Source organism: Sorex fumeus, unplaced genomic scaffold, assembly GCF_029834395.1.
Source record: "Sorex fumeus unplaced genomic scaffold, SorFum_2.1 ptg000078l, whole genome shotgun sequence".
NCBI lineage: Eukaryota > Metazoa > Chordata > Mammalia > Eulipotyphla > Soricidae > Sorex > Sorex fumeus.
The window spans coordinates 9,201,146-9,217,706 of NW_026606135.1; the positions used below are offsets into that span (position 1 = coordinate 9,201,146).

Here is a 16,561-nt window from a genome sequence, read left to right on the forward strand (position 1 = left end):
TTCTCCTAATCCTGAAAGAGCATTGAAATGGCTCTTTTAAAATCTCAGGGCTAGGAAGAAGGAGACGTTACTGGTGCCTGCTCGAGGAAATTGACGAACAGCAGGATGATCGTGATCGTGATCGTGATTATTGTTGAGATATTTCTTTTAAGAGGCCAGAGGAAAAAAACAGCGGTAGATTGCTTGCCTTGGATGCAACCGACTGAGGGTCCATCTCTAGCTTTCCGTATTGTTACCTGAACACCACTTGGAGTGATTCTTGAGTTCAGAGCCAGGAGTAAACCCTGAGCATCGCTAGGTATAGCCCCCAAATAAAATATCTCTTTAAAAATATTGGGGCAGGGGCCAGAGTGATAGTATAGCAGGTAGGACACTTGCCTTATGCACAGCTGACCTGGGTTTGATCCCCAGCATTCCATATGGTCCCCTGAGCACTGCCAGAAGTGATTCCTAAGCACGGAGCCTAACCCTTGAGCATTGCCAGATGTGGCCTCAAAGCAGAACAAAATTCTTGAGGAAGAGGGAGGAAAAAATAGACTAAAGAACCAATTATCTAGTTTTTCTGTAAAAGAAATTATTATACTTTCCAAACTGTATTAGAAGCCCTCTGCAGTTTATTATGTTGTAAAGTGTATTTCCATTCTCTCTTCATATCTAACATAAAAGGTAGAAAGTATGTGAAAGTAGAGAAGAATAAAATTATTTTGTGTATATAGTAATAAAGCAAATGACTTTATTTGTTAAATTGGCTAATTTATCTTTAGTGAAGGACAGAGCTCATCCATGTGCTCATGCCTCTGATTAATAGCATTCATTCAACTAGCTGTAGTGCTAGTACTATTGAGGCATTACCTGGCTTTCAACAACAGTTCTGGCACTCCATGCGGCAGACATTCAGTAATGGCATGTGTCATGATATTCAGATCATAATGCTTTTGGTAAGCCAGGAAATCAAAGTGAAAAATAACTACTAAAGTATGATAGCCAAAACAGAATCAGGAATATACAACTCAGTTGGCTTAACAGTTGTGTTCCTAAACATAAACTAGTGCTACCAAGTGGATTAGAGGACTGGTGATATGTGGTACCATTTTCCTGTTCTTAGGGAAGTTGTACGAGTGTCTTCAGAGGTACTGTTTCTTGAATTTGAAAAGAACTGAGTGCTCCCTGGTACCTGAACAAACCTCTACACCTTTATATATGTATACTTCTATATATATTTTAAATGTAATGCCTTAGTTTGTAGTTACATTGCTTTTCTATTTAATAATGGTATGTCAGTAATGTTATGAGAGAATTGGAGGTATTGAGAACCTTTTAGTGTCATATTATAATTATATTTTAAATAGATTTCCTAATGAGTAATCTTAATTTTTTGTTTTAGTTGGTACAGCATTTGCCTCATCTATATATGTGTCTTCAGTACCCCAGCACTGCAGTAAGACACATGGCTGCTCGTTGTGTAGGTGTTATGAGCAAAATAGCTACCATGGAAACAATGAACATTTTTTTGGAGAAGGTTCTTCCTTGGCTGGGAGCAATTGATGACAATATCAAGCAAGAGGGGGCAATTGAAGCACTTGCATGTATCCTTTTCTGTTTGGCAGACTATTTAGAAAGTATATCCATTTGATTTAAGTATGACTAAAATAAGACTGATTTGTTCAAATATGCTTATAATTTGCCTGTTTGAAAAAAAACTACTGCTTTACATTTTACTTTGTCTTATTTTTATATATGTTATGTATTTAATCTTTTAATTTAAATCTTATTTTAGATTTTTTCATGCAAAATGTGAAAATTGCTATGTTAAGAAGTTGTTTAAGTAGCTAAAATTAAATATTATATACATTATACCTAAAGAGGAAATTATCTATTAATTTGATTTATAATCAGTCTTTTGTTAATATTAGTAGCCTTTATGTTATAAATATGTTTCCAAAGTTTGTTAATTGGGTGAAAGTGACTAAATACCTAAACAGCTAGAAATATACAAATACTTTGTCAAGTGTATGGCGTCTATTGATATTTCTTAACTAAAATCCAGAAAGGTTTTTTTTTTCTTTTTTTTTTTTTTGGCTTTTTGGGTCACACTCAGTGATGCACAGGAGTTACACCTGGTTCATGCTCTCAGGAATTACTCTTGGTGGTGCTCAGGGGACCATATGGGATGCTGGGAATCGAACCTAGGTGGGCTGCGTGCAAGGCAAACGCCCTACCCACTGTGCTATTGCTCCAGCCCCTAGAAAGATGTTTTAAATGCAAAAAAAGGGAAGAATAAAATAAGATTAGTAGAAACTCCAGTTCAGAAATGTGGATGATTTTTGGAGAACTGAGCTTTCTGGGTCGTTCACTATGTCCAGTTTTTGAGTGTTAAGATTCTGGTGGGAAGGAAATTTGGAATTAATCTTTGAGTGATATAGTTGTGCTCCCTTCTTTGCAATGCTGTTCATTTTATTTTGATATTGAAATTCTAAAGTCAGCAAAATCTCCCTGGAGAAAAATTTTATTAAGGGTTAATGTCATTTCAGAGGCAAAAAACAAATTTTATGATCTAAATCATGAAAAAAAGGACTTTTACAAAGGAGTAAGTATGCTGATGTTATAATTAAATTGTATGAATACTGCATATCCCTTCATAATACAGTTCTGGAAAGTGAAATTTTAAAATGAAGTATTAGTGTATCTGTTTTTTTGCAAAAATATCCAACTCAAAAGCATTTGGAAATTTCCTTAATTAATTTAACCTCAGGTGTAATGGAACAACTGGATGTTGGTATTGTTCCATATATTGTGCTTTTAGTTGTACCTGTGTTGGGAAGAATGAGTGATCAGACAGACAGTGTAAGATTTATGGCTACGCAGTGCTTTGCAACACTTATTAGACTGATGCCTCTTGAGGTAAGGTTTGGTTTATGAGCTAATGTTTTCAATCAGTTCATTCAATCCTTTTTAAAAGAACAAACATCTTAAAGAAACAAACATTATCTTAGGACCAGAGAAATACTGCCCAACATACACTGAGTACATGCAGGAGGCCTGGCCCCCTTGAGCAAAATTTATTCTTAATATGTTTGCATTATAAGTACTAAGAATTTTATACTTAAATTTGGGTGATTTTTTTAAATATCAGAAATTTAAGTAATACACTGGTTTCATTGATGTGATTCTAGGAAGAATAATTCTTAAGTATCATCATAACATTTAAGATAAAGATTCTGTCTAAAACTTATATAAAAGGCACATTTGAAAATGGTCAGTAAAATTTTAAAAGCAAAAGTAGACTGGCTTCAACCCTTCAAAGGGTTGGTGTCCATACTTTACATTCAGGAACCCCAGGTTGGATCCCTAGCACTTCATGGTCCCCTAAGCACTATAGTCCCAAAACAAAACAAAATAAAAGCAAATGAAGAACTTAGATGAAAAGAGTAGAGTGTGTGCCTGGCGTTGTGAGTTGCGTCCCTGGTTCCTCATGGCATAGTACTATCCAGCATCACTGGTTGTGGTTCTCATGGGATCTAAGAGCTGACAGCCTGAGTAGCATCACCACATTACCAAGATCAAGCATGAACTGTCAGCCTTGTATTCTCAGGCAGGCCCTAGAGCACCACAGTTGAGATCTCTCTCCTTCACCACCAAAATATAGGAAAGCAAAGGAAGAAAGGACTATGGGTGTCGTTCACTGGTAAAGGACTTGCTTTGATTTGTGTTCTCTACACCACACACAGAACAAGCAAATTAAGTCTGTTTTGAGTATGAAAAATCAGTCAAAAGCTAAAGTTGGAGAATTTTGTAGTAAATTCATGAAGAATATTTGTGGCCAGTTTAAAAAAAAATTATTACGCCTTAGAGAAAGAGAAGAACTAGACCTCACGGCCAAAGTACTTTGATGGGGGGCCGGAACAATAGCACAGAGGGTAGGGTGTTTGCCTTGCACTCGGCCGACCTGGGTTCGATCCCTGGCATCCCATATGGTCCCCAAGCACCGCCAGGAATAATTCCTGAGTGCAGAGCCAGGAATAACCCCTGAGCATTGCTAGGTGTGACCCAAAAAAGCAAAAAAAAAAAAAAAAGTACTTTGATAGGAACTTTCTAATGTAGAAAATCATTGAATATGTAGTTCTTCGATATTGTAGCATGTGTCAGTACTTTCTTTCTTGACTGAATAGTATTCTATTGTCTGGACATACTAAATTTTGTATACTTAGCACTTGATAGACATTTGGGGTGTCGCCAACTTTTGGTCTTTAGGTAGTTACTTAACTATGTACTTATAAGCCTGATATACCTTTTCCTTCTTTGGAACAGACATCTAGGAATGACATTGATGGTTTTCAAAGTAATGGCACCATTTTTTGTTGTTACTATATTTTGGTCCACACCTAGCCCAAAAACATATATTGGGGCTAGAGAGAGAGTACAGCAGGCAGCATGGCTACCTTTGCATACAACCAATATGAGTTTAATCCCTGGCACCAACGTATTCAATATGCCAAACACAGTAACAACAAAGTCTCACAGTGGAGACATTACTGGGCTCACTCAAGCAAATCAATGAACAGTGGGAGGACAGTGCTACAGTGCTACCCTATATGGTCCCTATGGTCCCTTGAGCACCATCAGAAATGATTCCTGAGCATAGAACCAGGAGTAAGTCCTGAGTATACTACTGGGTATGGGTCCTTCCTTCCGCCCTCCCCCCAAAGAAAAGATATACCATCCCTGAGCATAGAGCCAAAAGTAAGCTCTGTGTGTAGCTGGATGTCGCCCAAATCAAAAGAGATGGGGAAGTTGGAGAGATAGTATGACATCAAATACATTTGCCTAGCACATGACTAACCTGGGCCCAAGAGCTGCCGGAAGTGATCCCTGAACACAAGAGCCAGGAGTAAACCCTGACACCATTGAGTATGGCTCAAAAACAAAAATCTAAAAATTAGTTCTCTTTTTTAAAAAACGTATACCAGACAGGATTAATATCAAGGTAGACGTTGCAAAAGAAAATACTTTATTTTCAAGTGCGTTTGAAGACTTTTTGGTAGAAATACTGTTATTCTGGCTAATTCTTCTTTATTTGTTTCCTGTTATATTTTTATAGAAGAATCATGTACTTCCTGAAATACACATTGTCAAGACACACACACACACCCCACCTCTCACCCCCCTTGGGTATTGGATTCCATTGTTAGGAAGGAAGTGAACCGCATGTTTATATTTATAATGTAGTGATTAAATTGAGTAATGTAGCATCTATAACATATAGTGGTGGGTTTTTTTTTTTTTTGTATGGGGGGGGGTTACACATGGCTGTGCTCAAGGCTTAAACTCTGGCTCTGCACTCAGGGATCGCCCCTGGGTGGGACTCAGGCAACCACATGGGGTGCCAGGGATGAACCCAGGTCAGCTATGTGTAAGGCCAAGTGCTTACCCACTTTACTCTCTCTTTGGCCCCTAGGAAATAATTTAATTTATTTTTAATTTTCATAAAGATAATTACATGAAGATTTTATTGCTTAATACAAAGAACAGTTTTATGTAAAATGAGAAAGGTCTCATTTTGCTATCATGGTGCTAGATATACTATGGTGTTAGATGTACTGTGAGTGATTTTTCTATCATAGATGAAGTTGTTAATTCAAAACCTTTTGATAATAAAACGTGTAGGAGCTGAAGATGGCTCACTGGACAGAGATAATGTCTTACATATAGGAGGTCTGGGTTCTATCCTTGGTACCATATGCTCCCCTCTACACTTAACCAGGAGTAATTAACCCCTGAGCACTGTTAGGTACCCCAAATTAAAAGTAATTATTTTTAATGTATTTAAAAATTGGTGTGGGGGGGCTACACCCAGTGATGCTCAGAGATTATTCCTGACTCTGCACTCGGAATTAGTCCTGGTGAGTTTGGGGGATTTTATGGGTTGCAGGGGATCGAACCCAGGACAGCTACGTGCAGAGCAGACACCCTATCTGCTGTACTATCTCTTCAGCCTCAATAGATGGAGTCTTAAATTTGCTCAACAGTTCACTCTGTTACGTCATGTTTTCTTGGTTGAGGTATATAAAAGTCCATCTTCACAGAGCTTAGTAACTGGAAAAGTGAGCAGTGCTTTAAAATAATTGTGAATATTTTATCTGACATCATACCAAAGCTCAAAAAAAATTCCTATTAAATAAAATTGCCATATAAAAGCTAAATTCACCTTATATAAATTTCTTACTCTCTTTAAAATTTCTTGGTTTTTACTTTATACTTTTGAACAGATCTTTTTACATACTTGTTTTGTAACATTATGCATTGTTCATTTGAAAAACATTGGTTCACTGAGTTATGTAATTCTTCCAAAGTTGACACATTTAAACTTGCAGCAACAAGATTTAAGATTCATTAATTTCAACAGCAGAAAATGATTAAGTATTGGAAAACTGTCAGGCTTACAACTGATTTTTGACACAGCCTTCATTTCTGAAGTTCTATAAGCTTGAGTTTTATCACTGGCAGAAGTTATATCAGTTGTTGTCCTTGAAGTAACATTTATCTTTGAGAAAAGGTTAAATACTTGAATTAGAATAACCGTGTATTTTTTTAGTTCATTTAACTAAAATGCCCCATAAAAATGGTTTGGTCAGCTTACAGCCTTCCCTTTTTTTTTTTTTTTTTTTTTTTGTAGCAGAAGCCATACCTGGGTTTTTGAGAGTGCTCTCCAAAGGTGTTTTTGGAAAGACCTTAGAAAAGGTCTTGGGAATCCTGAGGAGTCTGTAGACCCATGATTTTGAGAACTAATACCCTTAGACATCATAACATTAAGTAGAGTCCCTAGTAACTACATTTCACCTAAAATAAGCAGCAGAGGGTCAACCCGGGTTTGATTCCCAGCATCCCATATGGTCCCCTGAGCACTGCCAGGGGTAATTCCTGAGTGCAGAGCCAGGAGGAACCCCTGTGCATCACCAGGTGGATCCAAAAAAGCCTAAAAAAAAAAAACCTCAAATGTGTTTATTTTCTAGCTTTGTCACAGCACTTTACTATCTGTCAAATTCTTTGTTTTCCAGTTTTGAAAATTGTACTATTTTTAACTTTAAAAAAAAAGACATATATTGATAGCTCAAATATTACATAATCTGAATATGAAAAAATTGAGTGAATTTATTTAATACACTTTATAAAATATTTTAGGCAGGTATTCCAGATCCTCCAAATATGTCAGAAGAATTAATCCAATTGAAAGCCAAGGAGCGACACTTTTTGGAACAATTGTTAGATGGGAAGAAATTAGAAAATTATAAAATTCCAGTACCAATCAATGCTGAATTAAGAAAATATCAGCAGGTAAAACTTTATTCTTACCTTATAAATTTAAATAGTGACTATTTCTCTGAAATGTGCCTTAAAGAGGTGGGGGGGTTGGAGAGATGGCTCAATAGATTGAGCATGTACCTCGCATCGAGGCCTGGAGTCAATACTCAGCACCACATGAGGCACTGAGCACAGCTGAGTATTGCCCCCACCCCCAGCTATTTTTCTTTTTTTCTTTATCTTTCGAAAAACTTTTATTCAAAGCCCCATGATTTACAAAGTTGTTATACAGTTGTTTCAAGCATTTATAATGTTCCCGTACCACCAGTGTGGTTGGTTTTGTTTTGTTTTGTTCTGTTTTTTGAGTGGTCAGAGATGGCTCAGGGGATAAGAGCTTTATGTTCAACTTCCCAGTACCATACGGTACCTTGAAAACCACTGGAGCAATTCTCCCTGTGCTCCATTGGATGTGGCTCCCTGCAAATAAAATGCATTTAGATCATTTAGATCTAGTAACGTCTTGTGTCTTTTAGTTCAGTTTTTTTCTGGGAAAGAGGTACTGGGACTCAAACCCATGGTTTCATACATGTAAGGCATATGCTCTGTCACTGAGCTTTTAGTGTCTTTTTATTTACTCTCTTTTTATGACAATTTATTTCTTACCTAAAAATACAAACACTTTGATTTGGGCAAATGTGTTTTTATGGGAAAAGAATTGTTTCTGTTAACATTTTTCCCCCTAACCTTTCAGGATGGCGTTAACTGGTTAGCATTTCTTAATAAGTATAAACTTCATGGAATTCTTTGTGATGATATGGGATTAGGAAAAACTTTACAGTCCATCTGCATCCTAGCAGGAGATCATTGTCACAGGTACTTTAAGATGTAATTTTAAATGGAGGCTTTCAGATATTGAGAAATGTTAAACAGGTAGATTAACTTACTGTGTTTTGCTATTGAAAGGGCCCAGGAATATGCAAGATCAAAACTGGCAGAATGTATGCCACTTCCTTCATTGGTGGTCTGTCCACCAACATTGACAGGACATTGGGTGGATGAAGTAGGTAAATTTTGCTCCAGGGAATATCTCAATCCATTGCACTATACTGGACCTCCTACTGAAAGAATAAGGTAAGAACTATTTAACTGCAACAACAAAAAATGAATAAAAAATGTTTAGTGCTTTCTTTGAAGTAGTTGGAAGATTTTTATTTGGGTGGGGAGGGGAGTAGGGCTACATGTAGCAGTAATGAGGGCTGCACAAAGGGGCTCTGTGCTTAGGGGATATATGCAGTGTCAGGGATGGAGTCAGGGTCAGCTACATGCAAGGCAAGTAAATGCCTTACCCCTATACTATCTCTCCCTGAAAAGCTTGTATTCAAATGTTTTGGTTTTGGCACCTAATCCTGTAGGACTCAGTTTACTCCTTACTCTGTGTTCATTATTATTCCTGGTGCGCTCAGGTTAATAATATGCAGTGTTATGGGGAAAGAACCAGGGTTCTTTGGATGCAGGGCAAATGCTTTAACTCCTATAAATATCTCAGGTTCCGACAATTTACTATAGAGACTGAAGAAATTGTACAGGAGTTAAATTGCATGTATTGCATGTGACCAACCCTGGTTCAATGATCTAAATCACTAAATGATCTCCTGAGTAGCAGTAGGTGTGGTCCCTCCCCTTTTTTTCCCTTCCCTTCCTGCTTATTTTTGTTTTGGGGCCACACCCAGCAGTGGACAGGGTTTACTCCTAGCTTGCCTTCAGGAATTACTCCTATCAGTGCACCGGGGACCATATGGGGTGTTGGGGATTGAACCCTTGTTGGCCACATGTAAAGCAAACGCCTTTTCCACTGTACTATCACTCTAGTCTCAGATAATCCATTTCTTTTCTAGTCAGCTGGAATTAGGGCAAAAGGGCCAGATCAAAGGAAGAATAGTCTTAAGCTACAGAGTCATGTATTCCATAAGCAGAAGGGAATGTAAGGGAGATTGAAATCATTTTATACAGTGGTAAATTGTAGTTTCTCATTTGAAATTATAAGCTTTGTAGATTCCCTGCTTCCTAATCACTTGTTTTTAAATGCAGGTTACAACATCAAGTAAAAAGACACAATCTAATAGTGGCTTCATATGACGTTGTGAGGAATGACATAGATTTCTTTAGGTAAGAATTGAAATTTTTTTCCTTAGAAAATCAAATCTGAAGAAGCAGTAGTTTCTGCATTAAATATTTTTCACACAGTTCCTGACATAGTTTCTAACCTTTTATTTATTCTTCCATAGAAATATTAAGTTTAACTACTGTATCCTTGATGAAGGCCATGTCATCAAAAATGGAAAAACAAAATTGTCAAAAGCAGTAAAGCAACTGACTGCGAATTATAGAATTATTCTCTCTGGGACACCAATTCAGGTATTTATTTACTATTTGCCATGTAGAGAGTAGACTTGGCATTTGGCAGTGAATTAATATATAGAAGTGGTAACTTCCCAGTAATTATCTTACTTTTATAATGGCTCATTTGGTTTTCATCAGCATCTGAACAAATTAAGTTTTAGAAGGCATATTTAAAAATAAATTTTAGACTACGTAAATAGATGCATTGTGTCTAAACTATGGGGAATATTGACCTCTTTTTTATAGATGCCACTTTTAATTTTACAATAGCTTCTTGCAATCTGATAGCTTTTTTCTAGTTCCTAAGATTTTATTTATTTTTTTTTTTTTGCTTTTTGGGTCACACCCGGAGATGCTCAGGGGTTACTCCTCACTCATGCACTCAGGAATTACTCCTGGCGGTGCTCGGGGGACCATGTGGGATGCTGGGAATCGAACCTGGGTTGGCCATGTTGGCTGCGTGCAAGGCAAACGCCCTACCCGCTGTGCTATCGCTCCAGCCCCTCCTAAGATTTTCTTAAGAATAACTTATGGTGTCACACAGCCACAGTAGTGGCTGCACGATTTTGGAATTCCAAAATTTTAACAATTAAATCTGGAGGAATTTCCGCCAAAACCTGCTGGGTTCCGAGATTTGTTCCTGAGTCTCTTGGATCATGGCCATTAAGCAGCTTGATCAGGAGCAAGAGAGGCCACTCGATGGCGACGACTTGGGATCTTGTTGGGGAGGGGAGGAAAGGGCTGGCTCCACCCCCATCCCACAAGGCCCTGCATGTCTCATCACTGCGGGCCCAATCCTGACTGTCCAATGACCTCTGGAGGATGGCGGCCACCAAGCCGCCAAAGGGGAGCAGGTGAAGGGACAGCATTTTTTCCCCACTGGAGTAGCCCACCACTGGTAACCTACTGCAGGGACTGGACGCATTTCTGCCAAAAGCCGCTGGGTTCTGAGACTAGTTTCTGAGTCTCTGGGATCATGGCCGTTAAGCAGCTTGATCAGGAGCCAGAGAGGCCGTTTGTGGGCAGCAACTTGGGTTCTCGTTGGGGTGGGGAGGCAAGGGCTGGCTCCACCCCAATCCCGTGATGCCCCTCGTGTCTTGTCACTGTGGGCCCAAACCTGACTGTCCAGTGGCCTCTGGAGGATGGCGGCCACAGAGCCACCAGGGGAAACGGGCCAAGGCATGAAACATTCCCACCTGGGGTGGCCCAGCACCAGTAACCTACTGCAGAGACCGGACACATTTCTGCCAGAGGCCGCTGGGTTCCGAGATTTGTTTGCATCTCTGGGATCATGGCCGTTTAGCAGCTTGATTAGGAGCCAGAGAGGTCGTTCATGGGCGGTGACTCAGGGTCTTGTTTGGGCAGGGAGGAAAGGTCTCTCCATGGGCCAGCAGCACACCCATCCCGTGAGGCCCTGCGTGTTTCATCACTGTGGGCCCAAACCTGACTGTCCAATGGCCTCTGGAAGATGGCGGCCACAAAGCTGCCAAGGGGGAGCAGGTGGAGGGACAGCACCCTTTCCCCCCTGGGGTGGAAAGGTATCCTATTGCGGGGACTGGACACATCTCTGCCAAAAGCTGCGGGGTTCCGAGATTTGTCTCTGAGTCTCTGGGATCATGGCCGTTAAGCAATTTGAACAGGAACCAGAAAGGCCATGCCTCCAATTATATAGCTGAGCCAGAAGTGGTTTGTGGGTGTGTCTCCCACATATCAAACTTCTGGCTGTTTACTTTCTTGGTAAACTTTGCCCCAAGTTTTTGGGGTCTGGTCAAAGGCACAGCAGCAATTTTGGGGTATCCGGAAGTCTGAAGGCACCATCAGGCTGCTTATGCACTTGCCTCACAAGTACAGACCTGCTGGCGGCACCATACTCCCTCCTAAGGTATTTTTAAAAAATTATTTTTTGTTGCTTGTTACAACTAAATGTCTAATGGAATTATAAAAAAATTTTTTCTTTTATTTCTGTAAAAGAAAAAAATTAAAAATGGTTATATCTCACCATGGTGCCATTAAGTTCTTGTTTACTAAGGGTTTACTGAGGGTTTACTAAGCTGTTGTTACTAGTTGAACATTCTGTGCTATTGTTTTTGTTTATTGAACTTAGCTGACTTCTCTGTTACTTTCTGCTTTGATTTGCTCCTATTGGGATGTCACTGTTGTGGAATGTGAAGGTCTTGCTCCAGGATCTGTAGAACTGGGCTGATGAGTTTACATGGTGGCAGCTGTGGATTGTGGGTATGGCTGCTGCAGCTTCTGGAAGTGGCTGCAATTACAACTGCCCACCCCCATTCTGAGAAGACCGAGAGTGCTCAGACTAAAAACTAGCATACCTGAAATTTTGGTGTCTTAATTTAGTGTCTGCATAGATTAGTTGTGAAGCAGTGGAGTTAGACTGTTGGCCTGGCAATAGCTATGGGGTGTGGATTCTACTGCCAGGGCAGGGATTCATACTGTTCCTTCTCCTCCTGAGGACACCCGAGAATTTTCAGCTGTGAGACCAGTGTACCTGTGAATTTTAGCAGCTTGACTTAGGTCTTGTCACAAACTTAGTATTGAATCTGCAGAGATGGGCCATTGGGATGAATTTACCTGGTGGCAGCTGTGGGATGTGGGTTAAATAATTGATCTCTGTTATTTAACATTGAAAAGCTACAGTTAATTCTGAGGGGAATTATTTTATTTATTTATTTTTCAGTTTTTCTTGGCACTCAGGTGCTACAGGCATGCAAGTCACTGTGGCTGGTGCTTGGGCAGAACTGGGCTGGGCTAGGAAGGACCACTCCAGAGGTGCTTGGCCTAGTGATCTGCCACAAGGACCACATACAGCGATGTATGTGGAGGGAGTTTGGATGGTTGCAGGGGTGTCCTGTGATCAGACTCAGGACTTCACACACACAAGGCTTGTACTCTATCTCTTGACTCACATAATCATCATACAGTGGAAATGTACGTAATTGTGGCTTGGAAACAGTTGAGAAGAAGAGCTTGTAGAAGCTTTTCTTGGAAAAGGAAGATATGTAGTTATTTTAGAAAGATTCTGATATCTTCCAGAAGATTTTGTTGTAAATTTGAGTGTTCCTAGTCTGAATAGTTACATAAGGAATATTGACTCAATCAGCGATAGCACAGCGGGTAACGTTCGCCTTACAAGCGGCCAACATGGCCGACCCGAGTTCAATTCCTCCGCCCCTCTCGGAGAGCCCGGCAAGCTACCGAGAGTATTCGATATGCCAGACACAGTAACAACAAAGTCTCCAATGGAGACGTTACTGGGCCCGCTCGAGCAAATCGACGATCAACGGGAGGGCCTTTACCTTTACCTCACTCTCCAGTTCATTGGAGAATAAACATCAAATGAACCAGATCTAAGCTTCCTTACAACTTTTATTTTTTTAAATATTTGATATTATTTATTTAAAAAAAATTTTTTTGTGTGCTTTTTGGGTCACACCCGGTGATACTCAGGGATTACTCCTGCTCTGCATTCAGGAATCACTTCTGGGGGTGCTCCAGGGAACCATATGGGATGCTGGGAATCGAACCCGGGCCGGCTGCAAGGCAAATGCCCTATCCGCTGTACTATCACTCTAGCCCCTTCCTTACAACTTTTTAAAAAATGAACAAATGACTGGATAAAGAAATTGCATATGTGTTATATATACAGGATTAAATACTGTTATACTGCTTAAACTAACATGAGATGAAATCATGCATTTTGCGTCTGCATGGCTAGAACTAGAGGGTCTCATGCTGAATGACCTAAGCCAGAAGAGGGAACAAATACAGAATGACCTCTCACATGTGGGATATATAGAAACATAGTAAGGGAATATAACAGCCAAAGGCAACAGAATGGAAGATTTGGTAAACTGAGTTTCCCAAGGGCTGGGGTGACAGTGGAATGGAGGGAGTAGGGAATTGATAGAGGGAAGTGGACACTAGTGTGCTGGATGTGGTGTTAGGATGTTGTACCATGAAACAATATCATTAACAGTATTGTAAATCACAGCGCCTCAGTAAAAATTGGGGGATTCAATTCAATCAGCTTAATTTATGGCTGAATAAATGGCAGTACTCCTACATTATAAAAAAATTGGGGGATTTATGAATATTTTAATTTTTTAAAAAAATTTAGTTTTAGTGACATTATTTGTTCTGAGTATTAGGTGTCTACTCTGACTTCCATGACCACAGTAGATAATTTACAAGCTTTTGAAATTTGAGTAGAGGTAAGGAACTATATTTAAGGAGGTCAGCATTAGTACATGGGTAGGGCACTTGTCTTGAACATGGTCGACCCCGCTTGTTCCCTTGGCACCCCATATGGTTCCCTGAGTCTAGAAATAAGCCTGAGCACAGCTGGGAATCAAGCCTGGGGTTGACTGCTTACCTGTCTGCACTATCTCTCCAGCCCCTTCAATTTAAGACTATTTGGAAAATCATCTTGATTATTGCTTATGCACATACCACAAAAAAGTATTTTGTTTTTGGGTTTTTTTGGGGGGGCCACACCCAGCGATGCTCAGGGGTTACTCCTGGGTCTGTGCACAGTAATTACTATTGGCTTTGCTTGGGGGACCATATGGGATGCTGGTGATGGAACCCAGTTCAGCTGGATGCAAGGCAAATGCCTTACCCACTGTCCAGTCCCTGTTTTTATATTTTTCTAAGTCTTTTTGCTTTTTGTTAGCCATACTCCACAGTGCTCAGGGATTTCTCTTGGTTCTGTGCTCAGGGATCACTCCTAGTCTTGTCAAGGACCCTAAGCGGGGTATCAAATCAGGGTTTGCTATATGCAAGGCAAGCCCCTTATCCCCTGTACTATCTTTCCACTACTGCTTAAAAGCTTTTCTTTCCTTCTTCCCAACTCAAGTTAGCTCTAACCTGTAAGGTGGATTAAGCAATAAAGAAGCATGGTAGTTCAAAGCTGGGATAGTTTATCTGAAATTAGAAGGGAACAACTCCAGACCATAGAGCTGGGAGGAGCCCCCAAAGACCTCTGATTGCAGCCCCAAATCCCTGCCTCCTAAACAAAATAAGGAACAGAAAGATAGCTTTATAGCTTGTTGGAGTCCCAGAATCAAGGATCCAGTTTCTGGCACCTCACGTGGAGTGTAGGACAGACATGAGTAATCTCGATCATGTCTGTGCCTGGCCCTAAAACAGTAATCAGTTATCCATTAAGTGACTTTAACTTTAAAGAATCATAAAGTTTAGTTTATATTGTTTAAAGAATTTAAAATACTATATTTAAAGAATCTGTCTGTCCTCATATTCACATTTGAGATGCCATTAGTAGGTTTATTCTGGTACAGACTTGGAAGATTTCTCCAAATTAGAATATATTCCCTAAGAATACCTGAATTTTACATATAAATTTATAAACCTAGGGCTGGAGTGATTTTACAGCAGGTGGGAAGTGATAGTACAGCAGGTGGGGCGTTTGCCTTACATGTGAGTTTGATCCCAGCAGTACATATGGTCTCTCATGCCCCACTAGGATTAATCCCTGAGTATGAGGCAGGAGTAAGCCCTGAGCATCAATGGGTGTGGCCCCCAAACTAATATATATTTGTGTGTGTTTGTGTGTGTGTGTATACATACATATATGCATACATATATGTACGGGCTGGAGCGATAGCACAGCGGTAGGGCATTTGCCTTACACGCAGCCAACATGGCCAACCCGAGTTCGATTCCTCCACCCCTCTTGGAGAGTCCGGCAAACTACCGAGAGTATCTCGCCCGCACGGCAGAGCCTGGCAAGCTACCCGTGATGTATTCGATATGCCAAACACAGTAACAACAAAAGTCTCACTATGGAGACGTTACTGGGCCCGCTCGAGCAAATCGATGAACAATGGGAGGACAGTATGTATGTATGTATATTTGGTTTTACACGTGTGTGTGTGTGTGTGTAAGTAAACTTTGTGTGTGTGTGTGTGTGTGTGTGTGTGTGTGTGTGTGTGTGTAAGTAAACTTAGGTCCTGAGATGTAGGGTTTGATTCCCTGCTCTGTATCCTTTGGTCACTATCAGGAGAGGTATGTGAGCACAGAGACAGGAGTAAGTCCTGAGCATCACAGGGTATGGTCTAAAAACCAAGAAAATGTATAAGTGTAAGGAAATAATATCAACAAAAAAGATAATTGGTGTTCCTCTCTTATATTCAGAACAACGTTTTGGAGCTCTGGTCATTATTTGATTTCCTAATGCCAGGATTTTTGGGGACTGAACGCCAGTTTGCTGCTCGATATGGTAAACCAATATTAGCAAGTAGAGATGCTCGAAGTTCCAGTCGTGAACAAGAAGCAGGTATGAAAAAGCAATGTAATTATAAACTTATGCAGACAATGTAATAATATATATTCTGAAGTGAATAATTTATTACTAACTTAAATGTTTTATTACTAATAGGTGTTCTTGCAATGGATGCGCTGCACCGCCAGGTTCTACCATTTCTTTTGAGAAGAATGAAAGAGGACGTTTTGCAGGATCTTCCTCCCAAAATCATTCAAGACTATTACTGTACTCTTAGTCCTCTCCAGGTTAAGAATTTTTTGATTGTGGTTATTGGTGGTATGTTAATACCAACAAATAGGAAACCTTACATACCTTACATATGTATTTTACCACATAATCATCACACCCTGTTAATACACACAGAGAGGTTCACATAATGGTCACACCTTTTTTGGGGGAAAAATGGCATTAAATTTGTGATGATTATGCTGTAGGCCACAAAAGTATTGAATGAAGGTGATTAAATTAGCTTTAATGTTATCATTAAATTAGCTTTAATGTTATCATTCTAGTCTAGTTGCTGCTTCTCTAGACTTTAGAATGTTCTATTTCAAACAGATA

At 39.8% G+C, this 16,561-nt stretch overlaps 1 protein-coding gene across 1 annotated transcript in view; it reads left to right on the forward strand.

Moving 5' to 3' along the window:
• BTAF1 (B-TFIID TATA-box binding protein associated factor 1) overlaps nucleotides 1-16,561 on the forward strand; it is a 101,536-nt gene that overhangs the window by 70,380 nt on the left and 14,595 nt on the right. Inside the window, exons 24-32 of the mRNA XM_056130461.1 lie at nucleotides 1,385-1,586; nucleotides 2,753-2,901; nucleotides 7,180-7,332; nucleotides 8,051-8,172; nucleotides 8,263-8,430; nucleotides 9,388-9,465; nucleotides 9,585-9,714; nucleotides 15,871-16,012; nucleotides 16,115-16,245. Of these exons, the coding sequence (XP_055986436.1) occupies nucleotides 1,385-1,586; nucleotides 2,753-2,901; nucleotides 7,180-7,332; nucleotides 8,051-8,172; nucleotides 8,263-8,430; nucleotides 9,388-9,465; nucleotides 9,585-9,714; nucleotides 15,871-16,012; nucleotides 16,115-16,245 (1,275 nt within the window). The remainder of the gene's footprint in view (nucleotides 1-1,384; nucleotides 1,587-2,752; nucleotides 2,902-7,179; nucleotides 7,333-8,050; nucleotides 8,173-8,262; nucleotides 8,431-9,387; nucleotides 9,466-9,584; nucleotides 9,715-15,870; nucleotides 16,013-16,114; nucleotides 16,246-16,561) is intronic.